This window comes from Carassius carassius, chromosome 22, assembly GCF_963082965.1.
Source record: "Carassius carassius chromosome 22, fCarCar2.1, whole genome shotgun sequence".
Classification (NCBI taxonomy): Eukaryota; Metazoa; Chordata; class Actinopteri; order Cypriniformes; family Cyprinidae; genus Carassius; species Carassius carassius.
In genome coordinates this window covers 18,727,076-18,748,512 of record NC_081776.1, presented here as the reverse complement: position 1 = coordinate 18,748,512, position 21,437 = coordinate 18,727,076, and the positions used below count along the sequence as shown (strand labels likewise).

General features: G+C 37.9%; 1 protein-coding gene across 1 annotated transcript; it reads right to left on the bottom strand.

The window, feature by feature from the left end:
- Positions 1 to 10,445: 10,445 nt before the first annotated feature.
- Positions 10,446 to 15,416, bottom strand: LOC132098416 (uncharacterized). Its single transcript, XM_059504534.1, has 10 exons — positions 15,272 to 15,416; positions 15,084 to 15,127; positions 14,904 to 14,933; positions 14,762 to 14,815; positions 14,387 to 14,416; positions 13,208 to 13,246; positions 12,460 to 12,480; positions 12,156 to 12,300; positions 11,845 to 11,919; positions 10,446 to 10,669 (listed from the first exon to the last, which is right to left on the bottom strand). The coding sequence occupies exons 1-10, from the start codon at positions 15,324 to 15,326 to the stop codon at positions 10,527 to 10,529; spliced, it is 636 nt and encodes a 211-aa protein (XP_059360517.1). The 5' UTR covers positions 15,327 to 15,416; the 3' UTR covers positions 10,446 to 10,526.
- Between the last annotated feature and the right edge of the window lie 6,021 nt (positions 15,417 to 21,437).

Sequence of the window (21,437 nt, the reverse complement as noted above, 5' to 3'; positions counted from 1 at the left end):
CGATCGAGACACAGGAGATGAGAGATCCAAGAGCAGTGTGTGTTTATTGGGTAATCCAAAAATCAGTCCAGAAACAAACAAACAGGAAACAAGAAACTTGAAACTAGAGGGAACACGAGGAAACCAGGTGACGGAAAATAAGGACTCCATGAAACAGACTGAAAACAGACCGGTTTAAATAGACAGGATAATGACGATGAAGGTGAAGGCACCTGAGTGCAATTAACAGGTGTGCAATTACGGTGATGAAGGGACAAGGCTTTGTGGGAAATGAAGTGCCTGCGGTGAGGTGACTATGAGGAAGTGAGACCACTAGTGGACACCCGGGGAAACACAGACCAAACACCGTGACATTACCCCCTCCTCTACGGAGCAGCTACCAGATGCTTCACTCGAACACAAGAACAAACCAAGGAACACAGAGACCAGGATGGAGGTGGACCGGCGGAGGACCGGGGTGAGTGACGGAGGGACAGGTAATAGAGGGACACAGAGACAGGAAGTGCCAAAAACAAAAACAAAACAGCAACAAGGAAACCAGGAGGGAGGAGGACCGATGGAGGACAAGGGGGAGGGATGGAGGGCCAGGTCCACAGAAGGAAATGGAAAGAAAAAAAAAAACAAGAAACAAAACACAAGACCTGGAGGGAACAGAAAGTTCGGGGCCCAGGGCCGAGCCGACAGGGCAAGTATCCCGGTGAATCAGGTGGAACTGGAGCCGTGCGGTCGAGACAGAAGCCCATCAGGGCGGCGCAGAAGACCACCACATCTGTGCGGTCGAGACAGAATCCCACCAGGGCAGCGCAGAAGACCCGACAGCCGTGTGGTCGAGACCGAAGCCCACCAGGACGGCGCAGAAGACCACCACAGTGGGATCGATGACACAGGAAAGCAAGTCTGGTTATGCAAGTCTGAAACAGAGAACATGAACAGGTTAAGGGTGGCCTCCATGGCCACGACAGGATAAGTCGAGCGCTCAGAGAGTTCAGCTGAGACGTGACGAGGCTCTGGAAGTTCCACAGAGACAAGCAGAGGCTCTGGTAGTTCAGCAGAAACGTGGAGAGGCTCTGGTAGTTCAGCAGAAACGTGGAGAGGCTCTGGTAGTTCAGCAGAGACATGGAGAGACTCTGGTAGTTCAGCAGAGACGTGGAGAGGCTCTGGTAGTTCAGCAGAGACGTGAAGAGGCTCTGGTAGTTCAGCAGAGACGTGGAGAGACTCTGGTAGATCCATGGTGTTTTGACTGGATTCAGGAAGATCATTGGTGACTTGACTCTGCTCATGAAGATCATTGGTGACTTGACTTTGCTCATGAAGATCATTGGTGACTTGATTTTGCTCATGAAGATCATTGGTGACTTGATTTTGCTCATGAACATCAATGGTGACTTGCATTTGCTCATGAAGATAGTCAGTGACTTGACTTTGCCCATGAAGAACACTGGTGACTTGACTTTGCCCATGAAGAACACTGGTGACTTGACTCCAGAGTGTTAACGGTGACTTGACCCGACTCTGGAGTGTTAATGGTGACCTGACCCAACTCTGGAGGGTCAACGGGAACCTGACCCAACTCTGGAGGGTCAACGGGAACCTGATTCGACTCTGGAAGGTCAACGGGAACCTGACCCAACTCTGGAGGGTCAACGGGAACCTGATTCGACTCTGGAAGGTCATCTTGCGCAGAGGCGCTGGGCTGGCGGCCATCTTGCGCAGAGGCGCTGGGTCGGCAGCCATCTCGTGCTGTGGCTCTGGGCTGGTGGCCATCTTGTGCAGTGGCACTGGGTTGGCGGCCACCTTGTGTTGCGGTGCTGGGCTGGCGGCCATCGTGTCTGGAGAGAAGGGTGGGGTCTGTGTATCCCATTGACTATGGTGTTGAAGGTAACTGGTGAACCCCCAAAAGTCCAGGATCTCCAGCCCCTTCATCTCCCACCCAGGCAAATGATCATCCAGGCAGTCGTTGAATAGGTCCTTCAGGGCCTCATCATTATACCCCAATCCTACCGCCAAAGTCCAGAACTCTTGTGCCACACCACCCATCTCATTCCCCCTTTGACGGAGGGTGGTTAATTTAATGAATCTTCTCCTCCACTCCTCCATGCTGGCTGAGGAACGGAGACAAAATCCCACACCGCTGGATCTGATCTGATGGAGTCCTTCTGTAACGATCTGGACACCGGAGACGAGAGATCCAAGAGCAGTGTGTGTTTATTGGGTAATCCAAAAATCAGAATCAAAACAAGCAGGGGGTCATAACCAAAAATCAGTCCAGAAACAAACAAACAGGAAACAAGAAACTCGAAACTAGAGGGAACACGAGGAAACCAGGTGACGGAAAATAAGGACTCCATGAAACAGATCGAAAACAGACCGGTTTAAATAGACAGGATAGTGATGATGAAGGTGAACGCACCTGAGTGCAATTAACAGGTGTCTAATTACGGTGATGAAGGGACAAGGCTTTGTGGGAAATGAAGTGCCTGCGGTGAGGTGCCTATGGGGAAGTGAGGCCACTAGTGGACACCCGGGGAAACACAGACCAGACACCGTGACAACTTGTGATCGATATGATTCGCATTCTCTTCATTCACTGCTACGAATTGATGGCAGCCATATAAGTATGATTTTAACCATGCTAATGCACTTCCATTAATGCCAACAAAGTGTTCTAGTCTATGCAAAATAATGTTGTGGTCAATAATGTCGAACGCAGCACTAAGATCCAATACCACGTATAGAGAGATACAACCACGATCAGATGATAAGAGCAGTCTCAGTAATATGATACGGTCTAAATCCTGACTGGAAATCCTCACAGATACCATTTTTCTCTAATAAGGAACGTAATTGTGAGGATACTACCTTTTTCTAGTATCTTGGACAGAAAAGGGAGATTCGAGATTGGTCTAAAATCAACTAGTTCTTTGGGGTCAAGTTGTGGTTTTTTGATCGTCCCTTTTTTATGAATAATATTATGAGTAATTTCATATACTGGACGCTGTTTGTCCTATTCAACCTGTTTTACGTTCAGATCATTCAATCGGACTTTGCCAGCATTATAAAGTTAGATTTCATTGTGATATTCATTTGAAATTCGCATGAGGTGTAAAGAGTTCATATAGAAGTCTACGCATTTAACATGTTTTTACCATAGTAACATGTCGCTCAACCATGTCATGTGTAATAAAACCTCAGTAACCACAACACATATCATGGATCTCCCATCATAACTGTAGTTTTACTTTGGTGTTTGCAGTATAAACATGGAATCATGCTTTTTACCACAGTAACTGGGTTTATTGTGTACTCTTTATTTAAGTAACACGGTAAACAAATAATTTGCCATGCCTTTAACACCCTTTTGTAATGTAATTGTAATTCAGTGTTTTGTTGTGCAGTTTATATATATCACATACATCTCCAGCTCCTACAACAACATTTAGTGTCCAGCAGCTCTTTATGAGGCTCTCTTTCTTTCTCTCTCTCTCTCTCTCTCTCTCTCTCTCTCTCTCTCTCTCATGCACATGTGCGTCTTTGGCGTGGTAAGGAGTGTGAGGTGTTTGATTTATCTTTACATATTTCTCTTTATTTCCATACTTAATGTTTTTTTTTTTTGTTTTCTCACCTTAGTTTAAAATGAATTGTGAAGTAGTAAGAATTTGTTTTTTATTTTTGGTTGCATACATACATGGATGTTAAAGGTCCCGTTCTTCGTGATCCCATGTTTCAAACTTTAGTTAGTGTGTAATGTTGTTGTTAGAGTATAAATAACCCCTTACCATTCACCCCCCCCCCTTTTTTGGCATGGAGACAGAAATGACATACCCAAAATAAAAAGGTTTCTGCTGATGATTCTTTCTGACTAGATACACAATCAACATTTTTCACAAAGCTGACACTTCAAAGTTTACTGTTCGGGAATCAGAATCACTCAGACTGTTATGATAATAGAGATATATAAGCTCAAACATAAAAACAAAAATATATATTTTAAATGTATTTTAAAAATAGTTGATGTAACAAAACTTCATTAGAAATTTCATAATCTAATCTGTAAAACTGTGAATTTTATGAAATATTTTCTAAGGCCATGTCATGTGTTTTTTTAGAGAAGGCTAATGAGATTGATTTATGGCACTTTTCATCTCTGTAAGATCAAACATGTAAACACTCCTGTGTGCTCTATATGTGTGTTTGGCTTTGAAAACTCCCAGATTCATGGTTCTATTGTTCTCACCAAACGAGTCTTTCACACCTCTGCCAGGTATGACACATTATCCGCATTATTCTTTTATCGTTATTCTTTTGTTTTTATTCCACCTTTATCAGCCTTTTTTGTGGAATTTCAATGTTTACAAAGCAACAAAGCAGCGATCTCACTTCAGTCTCTGTATGCATTTAGCCCTTATTTATCAAAAGTCTTACTATAAAAATACAACAAAACATTTTCTTATGACCTTACGTGAACTACCTGCTATTAGTAGCATTAGAGCTAACGTTAGCATCAAGCTACATCAGACAAATTATTAAATTATTAGTACACTTTTATTCAAGACTCACTTTGAACCCCGAACGAGTGTTTGTAATAACATCCTTTTGCAATCATGGGTGGAATTTGGTCGTTTACTATTGTAAAAATATGCTATTTGTAATACGGATTTATTATTTTGCACTCCTGACATAAATTACTAAATAACTGTCACTGCAACAATGTTTTATCAAAATATTGGTCAAATATCGAAGCTAGAGTCTTTAAACTTTCAATTGATGCACAGTTTGTCCAGATCAAGTAAGAGAGTGATGTTTAACGTGCTGTGAAAGTGAAACAATAATAAACTGGGGTCGTCGGCGATGCTTGCACGTAAAGGAGATAATATCTGTAAAATTCTAAAGCTCAAAATTTAATGCCAAGCGAGATACTTTATTTAACAGAATTCGCCTACATTGAACGACCAGTTTGGACTACATCCTTCTACTTCCTGCAGTAATGACGTCACTATGGCAGGGGGGGTGTGGTTTAGCGAAGTCTGCAGCGGGAGAGAGAATCAGGAGACGAGCGGTAAGTGAGTGGTTTGGGCAGAAATTATCATCACCTGTTTCTTGTTCCAGTAATTGGCATGGAGAAAGTATAAACCGCCAGGGGAGACGGAAAGCAAGTGAGAGAGAGACGGACTGCTGACGCGAAGCCGGAAACGAAACCGGAAGGAGTAAATCGGAAGTGCTGTGACAGCGTGTCAGAATAGAAGTCACCATTTGGTGTTTGCAAAGTTTAAGTTATTTTCTGTTTAATAAATACGTCAGCAGTCCTGCCGACCCCTTTGTCCTCTTCCTTGCCCACACGAAATCATTACAGTCACTAGAACTGTTTTTTGACTAACCTCCGCCCACAGGAATACACAAAAAAGGGGCATGGTCTTGTTGCGCTCTCATGGAGAAGAAGGAAGAGTTGAATTTGTAGAGTGTGTTTGTCGCCATGTCGTGGAAATGCTGGTATTTTCATCTCGGACTCCAATCATCTTTGTCTGGCCTTCCCAAGGATGCTGTCCTTAGAGATCAATGGTTACAATTTATGCTTAACTTGGTTCCCGAAAATTATAATCCACATGTAAAACTATGTGCAGCACATTTTGCTGAGGACAGCTTCCTCAATCTCATTCAGTTTAATCCCGGATTCGCACAAACATTATTCTTGAAAGATGGAGTAGTTCCCTCTTTGTCTGTAGAAGGCGTTGTTTATGGACCACAAAAGGTAACGTTAAGTGTATTTTATTATTTAAGTTGGTGCGTTTAACAGTTTCTGTAACTTATTACACAAAGGGCAACGCTGTTTAGCTTTGTTAACTAGATAGTAGGGCTGTGCAAAAAATCGAATGAGATTTCATGCACATCTCGTCAGTAAAGGCATTTTGTGATTAGAAGTACATCTCCAGCATGTGTGTTCAGGTCAGGATTGCCAGGTTTTCAAAACAAATCCTGCCCACTTGCTTCTCAAAACTACTCCAAAACTAGCCCAATCGCGTTTCCAGGAGGACAGCGAGTGCTAAGCTACTGTTGAATCACAACACAGGAACCACTGGCACAATCAGAACTCGTTACGTATTTCTGAAGGAGGGACTTCCGCTCGCAAGAAGAATGCTCAGAGGCGGGCTTCTCATGGCCCAAAGACCCAAGAGATATATCTTTCACCTCGTGAACCGAAGAAGCACCGGAGCGCGCTTCGAGATCATGAGAGAGGATGCGCGGATCCGGTAACACCGCAAGCGAAAGGGACGAGCCCGTCGCTCGTTCGTCATGCAAATCTGCACTAGAGCCCTCCGATGAAAAGGTGGGTGCAGTCTGAAAATAGTTCAGATGAGCACGAAGCATCTTCACTGAGAGCAGTACACAATGCTCGCACTCGCCTGTCTCTAAAGCCAGAACCGCGTGCTCTTCCCCCAAACAAACAAAACAGTAAACATGTTTCCAGCTCATACATAGGATGAGAGCATGGAGGAACACAACACTTACCATTTCGTTGACTCATCCTACGAAGATCTGTTGCAGACGAGAAGAATCTTCCTGACGCACACATGCACAGAATGATCTGAAGACAAAAGACCTGTTGATGCACCTGTGGCGTATCTATTTATAGCCCCGTGTTGCGGGAGCGTGCCATGATGACGTCATCAACCGAGGCTATATTACTACGGGGTCAATTCTATCGACGTGTTACACACATCATTCACAGCTGGTCACTAATAAGACGTTTCCCAATGCGCTGAGAAGCGCAGCATCGACTGAAGCTTTCGTAAGGGAACATATATGAGAGAAAGAATGCTCTTACCTCTCTTTTACAAGTGCAATCTAAGGGGGCACTAATAAGGTCACGTTTTCTGTCAGTACATGGTATGGATGCACCTTTTTTTTTTATCTAGAAAAAGTCTCAAAAAAGAAGAGTATAATGCATTGTCTGACATTCCCAGATGGGTCTAAAACATCTGACCCAAAGAAGATGAGGAAAATTGATGTGGACTTTTAACCAGAACTCTTTAGAACTGAAAACTGTGATCCACAGAGTACATAGGACTTGATTGAACAACTTCCTACTCTTAATGAAAAACAGCGAGAGAGGTTGGACAGTGTTTTTTCTTTTCAAGAACTGACTGAAGCAAAACAACAGGTGAAACCTGGTCCTGCACCAGGTATTGATGGTCTGCTGAGGAAATTTTATAAAGTCATGTGAGGTAAAGACTTCTATTAGGTGGTACAGAAATGTTACTAGGAACAATGTCTTCCCAGGGGCTGCCAGAGGGCTGGTCTTGTTCTTATTCCCAAAAAAGAAGACATAAGTCTCATGAAGAACTGGAGACCCGTTTCCATCCTCACTACTAGCAAAGGTTTTGGTCAATAGATTTGGTAATATCATTCATAAGGATCAATCATATTGTTTTCCGAATAGAACAATTTATGATAATATTTTTCTAGTGAGAGATTTATAGGTCCAATTTAGGTCTTCTATCTTTAGATCAAGAGAAGACATTTGATTGTGTAGACAATGAGTATTTATTCAGAACACTTAAAGCGTTTGGTTGTGGTGATTGTTTTTTTTATCCTGGATTAAGGTTTTGTATACAAATGCTTCATGTTTAGTGAAAATTGGAGGAGATTTAATTCCACCAATTCAAATGCAAAGGGGAATCAGACAGGGATTCCCTTTGTCTGGTCAGTTGTATGCATTAGCAGTTGAACCTTTGTTGTGTTTCTTTAGGATAAATGTGTCTGGTATATGTATAGGAAATAGTATTCATAATGAAATTAAGATGACCGCATATGCAGATGATATTGCTGTATTTGTCAAGAATCAAAAAGATGTAAACAATCAGTAAGTGTCTATGTTTATATGAAAAGGCATCATCTGCATAGTTAAACTGGAGTAGAACGGAAGCTTTGTGGTGTCTTGAACATTCAACAGAAGACCTACCAGTTATTCCTGAATGACAAGGCCTAATTGAATTAAAATCCAGGTATGCGGCTTTTCGTCTTAAGACTGTCCAAAGGCTTCTTTATTATCAAGATCAGAACTAGATGGAAGTGGCATGTGCCCTCTTGAGGAGGGTGCGTCATCTGGGTCTTGACAGACATCTGTTTTTAATGAACTTGAAGAATATGGACTTTAATGGACTAACATCTTTTTATGCTTCAGCTTTACAAGTGTGGCAGAGGAACCTTTGTTTTTTAATGGACTTTTGTCTACTGAACTGCTAAACTCAGGCACTCGTAATAATCCGATAAAATTGGACGTTTAAAGATTAATAACCAGTGGATTACAGTGGAAGATTTGTGTCTTAAAATAGAAATTCAGTCTCTTTGAGTCCTTCAAAGATTGCTGGAGGAAATAAAGAATCTCTTCTGTCTTCGTATATTACATTTGGAGAACTTTGATGGATTATTTCCTGAAATACGTGTGTCTGTGGAAGTGGGAGATTAGGAAGAGACTGAAGGGAGTCTATTGACTTTTAGAACACCTGAAATTGGAAACTTCGAAAATCTTTCTAAAAAAGCCCTGTATATGATTTTTGTTACAGCTCTTAATTTAAGAGCTCTTGACAAAGTAATAGAGTCAAAGTGGATCGGAATGGCTGAGCAAGGATCTTCCCCGAAAGGTAGTTGGAGGTCCCTGTAAAAGAAGCCCACTGAGAAAAGATTGGGTAATTTTCAGTGGCGGATTGTACATTGGACAATAGCTATAAACAGATACAATTCACATCTGGATTCTTTGCATAGTGTAGAGTGTAATTTTTGTGGGGAATCTGAAACATTTAATCATCTTTTTGTTGAATGTTCAAGATTAAGTGGACTTTTTTGGGTGCTAAAATATGTTTGTCAAAGGTTGAGTTTCTTGTTTACTAATGGGTTATTTATATTTGGGCCAAAATATAGTGCTACAAATAAACAAAAAGTTGTATTACTGAATGTTATTTTTGGTAAAGCAAAGATGGCAATTTGGTTAACCAGGAAAAACAAGACTCTCAATTTAAGCAGAGTAGATCCAGTGCATATGTTAAAAGGTTTTATAAAGGGACGCTTGATGCTGGAGTTTGCTTATTATGAAATGATCAATGATATTGAGACCTTTTTTTTTTTTTTTGATGTTGGGAACCAAAAGTGTCTTGTTATGTAAGCCCCGTGGAGGGCAAGATTATCAGTTAAATTTTGGAGTGTTATAAAAGAGTTTGTTGTATTGGTATTTTATTTTATTTTATTTTTATTATTATTTTCTTATATTATTATTTTTTTCTCTCCTTAGGATTTTTAAGGTGTTTTGAAAAATGTTTTAAGACGTTGGTTTATATAATATTTATTTTCTTTTGGATTATGTTCTGGAAAATTAAATGTAAAATAAATCTGATTTTAAAGGTCTCTCTCTCTCTCTCTCTCTCTCTCTGGGCATTCTGGGAGTTTGCACGTGCAAGAGTGGTGGTGGGGAGAAGACTGAGTGGTGGGTTTTTTTCATTTTGATTCTGCATGTTTTGGTAAGTCTTTTTTAATTGTTGTCAAAGTGAGTGTTTACGCGGAGGGATGGCATCTCAGGTTGAGGCGTTATCATTACGCAATGGATTCAGGTGTGTACCTGCTGATGGGGTAATGGTTGAGGATGTGCTTGTTGCGACAGGAGAGGTGGTAGGCCATGAAAATATTTCCTCTGCTTCTCGAATGAACATTCCTTGGCCTTATTGTAAATGATGATTTAGTCCAGTCACTCCACTCTAAATGGCTTCTTCTAAAATTACGAATTCAAATTTGCCCCCATTCATAACTAACGAAGTATTGGAGTGCGAGTTTGTTAGTTTCGGAAAAATTGTTAGTCCGTTTAAAACAATCTCTCTGGGATGTAAACACTCAGCTCTAAAACATGTGATGTCGTTTAGGTCAAGTAAACATGGTTTTGGATTCCTCCGAGCGAACGTTGGATATATCTTTTCATGTTAAACATGAAGAGAAGACATTTATGGTTTACGCAACAACCGGTAGTATGAGGTTCTTTGTTTGCGGCGATTTTGGTCATAAACGTCATGTTTGTCCGCATAAAGAACGTGAAATTGAAGGTGGTGTTTCAAGAGCAGGGACTGATGTTATTCCTGTTATCGTGCCTAACATTACTCAAGAAGTTCGGGATGAGATTGAGGGTCCTCCTGAGGTAAGAGTTTCGGAAGTTAGTGTATTATACACTGGTATCGGATACGGTAAGAAAATATGTTTTTAAATATATTTTCAAATATATTTCAAAATATACAAAAAATGGCCAAAAAATATATTTTCAAATATATTTCAGAATATATTTACTTAAATATATTTTCTACAAATACATTTTTGGCCATTTTTTGTATATATATATATATATATAAATATATATTTTATATATATTTTGCCCTGCATATATTTCAGTCCAACAAAATACATTCACAATGTAACATTTGAATAAAATCTTTATTTTCTGTCTAAAATGTGAACATATAACACACCTGAATAAAAATCAAGTAAGGAACATGCTATAAATTAAAAAACAACAACAAAAAAACAATAACAAAATTAGCTCCTTTTTTTTTAAGCAGTCTCAGTTCCCCCAGCTTGGAATTCACTGCAATACCCAAAGCTCCTCTGGACACATTGGGAAACCTCTTCTTGACTGCCACTGTAAGAGACAAAAATGACTGATATATTTTAGGGTTAGTTCATGCACCCAAAAATTAAAATTCTGTCATTACTCACGCTCACGCTCATGTTGTTCTAACCCTGTTAAGACTCTCGTTCATCTTCTAAACACAACTGAAGATATTTTAATAACATTTGAGAGATTTCTGTCCCTCCATTGCCGTGTATTTTGCCACTGCCTATGTCAATGACGGCCAGGTGTCCACTGGCGCGGAGCAGAGCCAGCGTTTTCAATTAATTTCTATGGAGCAAGAAGTGAGCAAGAAGCTCAACTTCCATAGGAATGAATTGAAAATGTAACTTGAATTTGATTTATTTATTTTTTGTCACAGATGCTGACATGGCATTAAATAAAACTATACTGACACTGATCATTATAAAGCGATCGTGTCTCTTCAGAAAATTGACTAAATCGCTCAATTGACCGTTCGTAAAGACCCGCCCCCCTTAAAGTTACGGTTGCTATGTCCGACAAGCCACGCCGCTCTCACACCCCACCATGTTCTCACGCAGTGATTATGATTGGTCAGATCACCTGTCAATCAAACTCCCTGAAAAGGGTCAATTAGCATTTACATTCTCCTTATGAAACTTTTTGAAGCGTCAAAGTGGTAGTTAAATAGTTGTCAAAGGAGGGACAGAAAACATCTCAGATTTTATATCAAAAAGATATTAATTTCTGTTACGAAGATGAACTAAAATCTTACAGGTTTGGAATGACATGAGGGTGAGTAAATGACAATTTTCTTTAACTGAAATTTTCGAGTAAAGTTTCCTTTCACCAACTCTGCGTTCGAAATCAAATACTTCTCTATAGTATATGAAAAACAATACGCCAACAGAGTAGCATGTCCAAATTCATTGTATTTAAAAAAATAGTAAGCAAAAATTATCCTGATGACCTACTACTTATGCAGAGATTCTGAAGTGTACATACAATGGACACTTTACTATACCATGAGGCTACGCGAGGGATTTATGACTGGCAGTGAAGTGGCGTAAATGACACCACTAAATCAACCATGTTGTTACTGTCATGTGACTTACCAATGTCCAAAATTCTTTCATATAGAACGTACTTTTTTAACGGTTGTAAAGTAAATTCAAATACAAATCTACTCAAACATTTCAGACACGCTGCAAGTCTTGATTTACCAAATATGGCTCCCATGGTTTCCTTGTCAAGGGCATGTCTTCTCTCTGCACTACCGTCAGTTTTACTCTTTCCCCCTACAAAAGACAATACATGATACACAAACATTTGAATAGGGTACAGAGGGCATGCACAATTGTCTTCTGACTAGTTATAGATTTCCAAATATTTTTGTTCACCTCAACATTGGAAGTAAAGAAAAATAACTGGGTTTGAAAGATATTTGTATGGGTATGTTAGATGTAGAATTAGCCTTTTTTAGACTACTCAGATTAATATCTAAGAATTTGACTTGGCCTTTGAAACTGTTTACCTTTCAAATTGCTGTGGATCAGAACTTCTAGTGGGAAGGTGGCCATTAAAAGAACACGCACCATTGAAGTGGCTGTTTGGGCCTGCAGGGCAGAAGTCCATTGATGCTTTAGGATTTTTATGCCCGTGGCATGTGCTAACTCCACCTGTGGTTGTGATCACATAAAAAGAGATTTATAATATACATTATTTTCAAATCAAATCTTTAAAACTTGTTTAAGTTTTTATTTAGCCATTTCACCCATTGCAGAAATTCATAACAAATCTGTATGTACAGACCTAAATCCTCAGCAAAAAGTACTTACATAGTTAGCATCACTGGAACACTAAAAAAATAAAATTAAAACAAAATGAAAGTCAACAATGTTATTACAGACAGACTGTTGCTGGTAAACTCTAAAGGAAATGAGGAAGAGCTTACCTACAAACCTTTACATACTTTATTAAAGGAATACTCCACCGTTTTTTCATATTAAACTATGTTATTCCCTTAACTAAGACGAGTTGATACACACCTCTCTCATCTCAGTGCATGCACTCAAATCGCTCTGGCGCGCGGAGACAGTTTGATAGCACTTAACTCAGCCCAGTTCATTCATTAGGGACAAGACAGAGATGAAGTTAGAAGCGACCAAACACCTCCACGTTTCTCTATTTAAATACAGTTACACGACCAAGTATGGTGACACAAAATAAAACGTGGTGCTTTTCTAAGCGGGTAAAAAGGATAACTATAATGTATGGCGGAATAGCACTGGGAGCACTTCAACTCGGCGGAGTAAAAAGTCACGTTGGTTCTAATGACAGAAGTGAGAGGGAGAGGGGGAGAAGATTTTTCAGGAGTGATGATATTACTGCGCCGAGTCGAAGTGCTCCCAGTGCTATTCCGCTATACATTATAGTTATCCTTTTTACCCGCTTAGAAAAGCGCCATGTTTTATTTTGTGTCACCATACTTGGTCAAAAAACGGTGGAGTGTTCCTTTAAGAATTAACAAAGCAATGACTCGTAACTACACCATGTATTTTGGCAAGGCAAAAACAAATTACTTACTTTAGCAGACAGAGAAGCATTGGATGGAGCCTTCGGCACCTGTAAAGCAGAATACTCATTAAAAACAATACACAACACTGAGCCTCATAAAATATTTTTTACAAGTATCAAATATCACAATGTTGCACAACTATCAAAACATTACTCCTTGTAAGACTTGTGACTCATATTTTGATGGAGGTATATACAGGACGGGTATATAGATATATATGGATATATATATTTGGTGTACGCAAGTGACAAAGTTTACATGTTCTGAAAAAGACCGAAAAAATTTAATTGTAAGTTTCCAGTAGTTCCAGTAAGACTCCAGTAGTTTAATAAATGTCTTCTGAAGCAATCTAGTGGATTTTGGGTGAGAACAGACCAAAGCATTCCTCCAAAATATACCTCTACTATAAATCTTGACACAAGCAATCAACTTCATGATCATGATTAATTCAATTACTCCATCTAGTGCTCTGTGCATGTGTTAAAGGGGTAGTTCACCCAAACATGACATTTCTGTCAGTAATAACTCACCCTCATGTCGTTCCAAACCCGTAAGACTTTCGCTCTTCGATCATCTTCTGAACACAAATTAAGATATTTTTGATGAAATTCGATAGCTTTCTGACCCCTCCATAGGCATCATACATCATCATAACTACTTTCAAGGCCAAAGACATTGTTAAAATAGTCCATGTGACTCCAGTGGTTTAACCTTAATGTTATGAAGCGACGAGAATACTTTTTGTGCATAAAAAAATAACAGCTTCTGAGATTGATACGGAAGAGAATAAATTGTAAGAACTGAATAAAGACTCATCTAAAATATCTTAATTTGTATTCTGAAGAAGAACTTAGGTCTCACGGGTTTGGAACAACATTAGGGTGAGAAATTAATGACAGAAATTAAATTTTTGGGTGAACTATCCCTTTAAACACTATGTTAATGACTATATATGCATATAGTCACCATATCTCCATCAGAACATATGCTGAGGAAAAAAGTCACACAAACATGAGTAAACACAAAGGTGAGTAAATTATGAGATATATCAATTTTCGGTGAACTATTGTTTATCTAGCACAGTCATGTTCAAATCACTAGGATGCTATGAATAATGTCCCTGACTTGCCAAGTATATTTGAATGTAAAAAATAAAATAAAGACAATAGTTAAAATGCATAACTTACATCAAGGACATCTGCATTTGATTCCACAGGCTAAAAATAAATATGGTAAATGGATATGTTAGCAATAGTACTGGACAATTGTTTACAATATAAGTTTATCTACTGATCTAAAGATGTAACTGTGGCTCTTGTAGCAGGATAATTATACCACAAAATGCAGAGATTTAATATACAGTATAGTAGTTTGCATGTAGCTGTGGTCTGAAGTACAACTTGTTCTGTTGTAATTTCTTCACAATTATTTTAATTAATTTCATGGTTTATTATAAATGTAAAAAAAATCTATTAGAAAAGTCATTATTTCAATAGTTGTGCTTAGTATGTGACATAATAGCATGTGGCATAGACATAACATAAAAAGCAGCTAATACTTACTTTAGGAGTATGTGAGAGGGGAACATGAGATGGAGTCTTTGACATCATGAACATCTGCAACAGATTCCATAAGCTATTGTAAACTGCACCAAAAACAACAATAATGATAATGACAAATTATTTAATTAGATTTAAATCTTACGTCAGGGGCATCTGCATTTGATTTCACGGGCTGAAATAAGTAGGCAGAAATATTACTACCGAGCAAGCAAAAAACTCCAAAGGTCTTAAAAAGTTTTAAAAGGCAAGGAAATGTGGAGCATTGTCATTAGTAAAATAAATTAAGGCATAACTGTTACATCATGTAAACAATTATTCTAACCTCCTGGAGTAAGTGCTCTGTAGCCAGAAGGAGAGGTGGGATTTCTGTGAACGTAAAATTAAACACACATATACATATATATATATATATATATATATATATATATATATATATATATATATATATATAGTACAGAGTACTATCAAGTATTTCATTTTAAATATATATAGTAACATTACAGTACTTACTTTTAAGTATTTCATTTTTCAGCCTCTCATTTTCTTTATCTTTATTTAGATTCATGTTCTCTTCTCTCAGCTGATTTTTCACACGCTGTAGATGTTCAATTTTTCTTTCATTCCACAACTTTAGATCATTTGGCAGGTATGTGAGCTGTCCCTTAAACACACATCATTGACTGTAAACAAGTACATTTATATGTATTCATAAATATGTTATATATAACATATAAATATATTCACATATGGGAAACACTAACCTTTTTCTTAGCTGCTGGTTCCTCTCTCACATCTGTGGCCTCTAGGAGTTTCATTGAAGGTTTACTCTTTCTCTTAAGAGTGTCTGGCTTGGGTAGCTGTTCTTCAAGCTCCTTAAGTTTTATTTGTAACGTTCTCTCCCTTTCTGAAGAGATAGAATAATGCTGATCAAGTCACATCACGGTCCTGATGATTTTAATTATATATATATATATATATATATATATTTTTTTTTTATGAATATTTTACTGACGTCTTGTTATAAGTGTATCCAGATAATAAAGGATGACATAAGAGTATATTAAAGACATTGTTTAAATAGTCCAAGTGACTACAGGGGCTCCGCCACTGTCACTTGGGCTATATTAACGATGACTTTAATAACTATTCTGGGCCAGCAAGTTTCAATCCCTTATGGAGGAGTGAGACAGCTCTCAGATTTCATCAAAAATATCTTAATGTGTGTTCCGAAGATGAACAAAAGTCTTACGGGTCTTGTCAAAGCTCTATGAATGCAACTATACGTTTATTTTAAAAACTGGGGACATTATCCTACTCATGGAATGGAAGTTCTCCAAAACGGGAAGTAAGTTACCTCCCATAAATCAAAACGCAGTAGGCTCGTCAGGAATAAGGTGGATAGGATAATAAAAATAGGTAACGTTACCTGCTATCTTGATGATGGAGGCCTCAAAAACCGGCCACCCGCCTTTCGGCTTTTTGACGCCTTGGTGCCACTCCACAAAGTAAACGTCATTTTCTTCTAGACCCGCTGAGTATTCATCCTCATCAAATCCTCTAATATGTGCAGTTGGAAGAATTGAGAATTTTTCATCCTCCACCCACTAAATTAGCGCGAACATAATCGACTTGTTTCTTCCCGTCTCCAATCCTCGGTGCAGTCACATAATTCGCGCCTCAGGCAACGTTTTTTTTCCCCTTAATGACGTCATCAAACTGCTTTTTTAATTAACTAAATTGTTGACATTTGTAATGTATTTGCACTAACATTAAAACATTTTAGGATTCTTTTAAATATTTTTTTTTACCTTTAAAATCGAATTATGCAGTTTTATTATATCATCAAGGCATTGCGCCATGCAGACAGTGCGCTGCTGCGCGCGCATTGACGGATGGATTTCAGACGATGCATTTTTTTTATTCTAGCAATACATAACATTCTATCTTTATTACAAATGTTTAACGTTAACCCTTTGGGTTTTATGATTAATCCTCAATGTTGTTCTTAATTTCATCAATATGTCACATATGATTTACAGACACAATGAGCGAGCCTCTTCACAGGATTTCGTATAAACGGTATCTAACTGATGCTGAAGAGGAAATTCCTCCAAGAACCATACGAAGATGGGCCCTAAAAAAAGGTGTGTGGATAAAATTTTTTCCCACTGCTAGGTCGATTAACACCAACCAAAACACCATAAAAATGTTCCTCAATCAGCCGTTCTGGCGGGTGAACTTTTGTTTCTAATGCTTATGGTGCGAACAAGTTAGTCACCAATAATTCATCGTTGGTTCTTTTGATTCCACAGAGCATTGGTTACCTGCATTCTTCAAAATAGCTTACCGTATTTTGTGTTCAACAGGGAAGAAAATCTTACAGGTTTAGAACAACTTGAGGGTGAGTAAAGGATTACAGAACTTTCACTATCCTTTTTAATTAATTGCTCCTTTATAACAAGTAACTTATCTTATTTTTCTGTTTTCAAGGTTTGTTATCTCTTCAAAGAGTATTAATGTGATGTAGCAATACATAACATTCTATCTTTATTACAAATGTTTAACGTTAACCCTTTGGGTTTTATGATTAATCCTCAATGTTGTTCTTAATTTCATCAATATGTCACATATGATTTACAGACACAATGAGCGAGCCTCTACACAGGATTTCGTATAAACGGTATCTAACTGATGCTGAAGAGGAAATTCCTCCAAGAACCATACGAAGATGGGCCCTAAAAAAAGGTGTGTGGATAAATTTTTTTCCCACTGCTAGGTCGATTAACACCAACCAAAACGCCATAAAAATGTTCCTCAATCAGCCGTTCTGGCGGGTGAACTTTTGTTTCTAATGCTTATGGTGCGAACAAGTTAGTCACCAATAATTCATCGTCGGTTCTTTTGATTCCACAGAGCATAACGTGTACACCCCATAAACTAAAAAAAGATAAAGGTGTACCCTGGCTCCCGTATTACCGGTAATCACGTGAAGTTGCCTCTTTTGATCAGGGGATTTAGGCCCTGTCCCAAATGACACCCTAGCACTCGCGATCTTACTAGGAGTTTACACTTTCATGATTTATAGCGCGAGTATGTCTGATTTCTCTGCATGTTCTCAAATCAGTATAATATAATGTTAGGTGTATAATAGTTGTGGTGTGAAATTTTTTCTTAGAATAAATCTTAAAGCATATATATTTTATATGTATCGCTATAGTTATCATTTTATGAGTGACTCTTTTTAGTAATTCAGTTTTATGAATCAGTTGGAGATGACTAAATGAATTCAAAAACAGAAACTATGATGTTACTATCAAGCAAGTAATTATTAAAAATGTAATTATTAAAAAAAGTTACAGCTTGGCACTTTTTGCTATGTTTTGGAGGCATTAATGGCAGTAAACGTAGAATTTTATAAAAGCAGTAAGCACTTACATTTTATTCATTACTGTATATGTTTTTTTCTTTTTCAGAATTAAGGCAGCAGAAGACCTTGAGAATGTTATCAAGGAATGTCATAAGGTATGGTTCTGGTAATTTTCACAGTTTACAATTGATACATCCCTTTAATTAATTAAAGGTATGGTTCACCAAAAAAATGCAAATTTACTCACCCTCATGTTGTTCTAAACCTGTAGTTTCCTTGTTCTGTTGAACACAAAATAAGATATTATAAAGAATGTCGGTAACAAAACAGTTTCTGTTCTCTGTTGACTTGCACTGTATTTCTATTTTATAGAATTTTTACTATGGAAGTCAATGGGGTCCATTAACTGTTTGGTTACCTGCATTCTTCAAAATAGCTTACCGTATTTTGTGTTCAACAGGGAAGAAAATCTTACAGGTTTAGAACAACTTGAGGGTGAGTAAAGGATTACAGAATTTTCACTATCTTTTTTAATTAATTGCTCCTTTATAACAAGTAACTTATCTTATTTTTCTGTTTTCAAGATTTGTTATCTCTTCAAAGAGTATTGATGTGATGTTAACAGGACCCATAATTCTCGTTTTTTTTTTTTTTTTGCCATTCCCAGACACCATCCCAGAAGACATCCAGCTAACTACTCCTGATGAAGAGTGCACTTCCAGTCCTGTTCAGATAGAGGATCCAGCGGATTCAGGTCAAACAAAAGATCAAACCCAAATACTACTTCTGGCACAATTTGACCAATGACTGTCTTGAGGATATTATGAGAATCCTAAATGTTGTTGGTGGTAATGATTCGGTATGCAGGACAAAATACTCCTTTTACAAAGCCTTTGATTATACCAAAGACATTATGAGAATCTGTTATGTGTGTGACCAGTGCAATGACATAATGTCAGCTGAACTGGACCATGTTCATTGTGTTCAATGCAACATTACTCATGACAAAGCCAGCAGGTTAACCAATAATTTTTTCATCAGATAAAAATCAGATAAAAAATCTTTTGAAAATTCCAGAAATTGCAGACGAATTGGTAAAAAGGCAAAAAGAAACATCAACATCTCTCAGTGATATTTGTGATGGTTTTTTGTATCAGAAAGCTTTAAGTGGTTCAGATACGCCCCTTTCAACCCTTACCTTGACATTTAGCTGTGATGGTGTGCCAGTTTTTAAAAAGTCCCCTTGTAGTATTTGGCCTCTTTTATGTACCATTAATGAGTTGCCGTTGAAAATGAGACAGGATAATGTACTCCTTTGTGGACTGTGGTTTGGGGATAAGAAACCTCATATGAGAACATTCTTAAATCCTTTTGTAGAGGAATGTGTAAAACTAGAGGACAGTGGTTTCACATGGGAAAAGGACAAAGGTGTTTCTATCAATACAAAAGTAATCCCTCTAGTTCTGATGAGTGACTCAGTTGCCAGACCTTTAATACAGAATGTCAAACAGTTCAATGGTGAATATGGCTGCTCCTATTGCCTTCACAAAGGAAAATGGATTGAAAAGGGCAGAGGATCTACTCGTGTATATCCTTTTCAGAAAGACCTCCAGCTCCAGCTCCAGCAAAATTGATAGACGAGTTGCTTTTAAAGATTAAACCACCATGTAATGTACCTCGTGTGCCAAGGTCAGTCACATTGAGAAAATTCTGAAAAGCCCACGAGTGGTACATGTGGCTCTTTTATTATAGCTTGCCTGTACTAAAAGGTGTCTTGCCAGAACCACTACTGAATCACTGGTCCAAACTAGTTAAGGGTGTATCACTTCTGTTGGGTAAAAATATAACCAGAGACCAGATTACTGAGTCTGAGGCACTTTTAACAGATTTTGAAAAGGACATGGATGTATACTATGGGGAAGCCAATATGTCTTAAATTGTCCACCTTTGCCTCCATTTACCAAGAAGTGTAGTTAACTGGGGGCCTTTGTGGGCTCACTCTGCCTTTGTATTTGAGTCTTATAATGCTAAACTACTTGACATGATCAAAAGCACTCAAGGGGTTGCTCTGCAGATTGTCAAAACCTTTTGGTTACAAAAGGCTTTACCTTTTTATGGTCAGACTATCCTAAAACATGCCTCAAATGAATGCAAGGAGATCTTTGAAACTCTGACAAGACCAAAACAGTTGAAACATGTAACTCGCACATGTGATGTCACTGCACTCGATCATCCTAAAGTGCGATTACTTAGGAGAGATGACTGTATGGCACTTGAGTCGTTATGGGGTACAAAAAGGCAGGGTAAAGTACTTTCAACGAATCATTACAAATGGCGAGGTGGTTCACTCAGAAGATTACAGCCGTGTAGCTAAACGCAATTCCATTACTGTTGTGTTGAATGACGAAGCTCAAAACTTTTTTAGGATTAAAAGATTCTTGATTTGTCAAAATGAAAATGAGGAGAAGTGTTATGCCATTGGCAGATTCTATGAACAAGCAAAGCATAGTCTCTGTGCCTCAAATCCAAGTTACTTTGAACCAGTGTCAAAACTTCTTGGACATCTTACAGCTATTCCTGCTTCAGCTATCAAATGCAAATGTCTGATCATTCACACTGAAAAACTCAATTACATTTTTAGAAATATTAATCAGTCTGAATTCCTTAAATGAGACGTCAAATGAAACTAAGAGTGGCCTAAGTTGTTTTATTCAATTTGATCTTTAGTGTCAGTGTACAAAGTTTTTGGTACATTACTACATTATTTAAGCAATGCGAAATTTTATACAATGTGGTATATTTTTGCAAATTGATTTTGAAGCAATTTGTGTAAATAATTGTAACTTTTTCAGTTTTTTTTTTGTTATGCTTGTGTTTATAACACTAACATGTCTTCATTATCATTGAAAAAAACATGTAATTGAATATTTAATATTTAATGGCAAGAAATCAAATGTACATTACATTAGCAGTATTATATACTGTGCATTGTTTTTGCTGTTTATTTTAAACAAAAAATTATACTAATGATTTTAATACTGTGTGTGTTACCATTAATGTGTGTTATATTCTATCCCTTACAATGAATTAATGTCAACAAATTAAAGTGTACATAGCAGTTTTGTATTTTGTGCATTGTGCTAGTTTTGGTTCCTTTTCAAAACATCAACTCATACAGTGCACCTACTGCCACTTAATACCTTATCATCAAATGTCCTCATGTATATCCTGCCAGTTAGTCAAAGTCAACTGTACTACATTAGTAGTGAGGTATTCTGCAATGTTACAAGCAAATAAATAAACTTGACT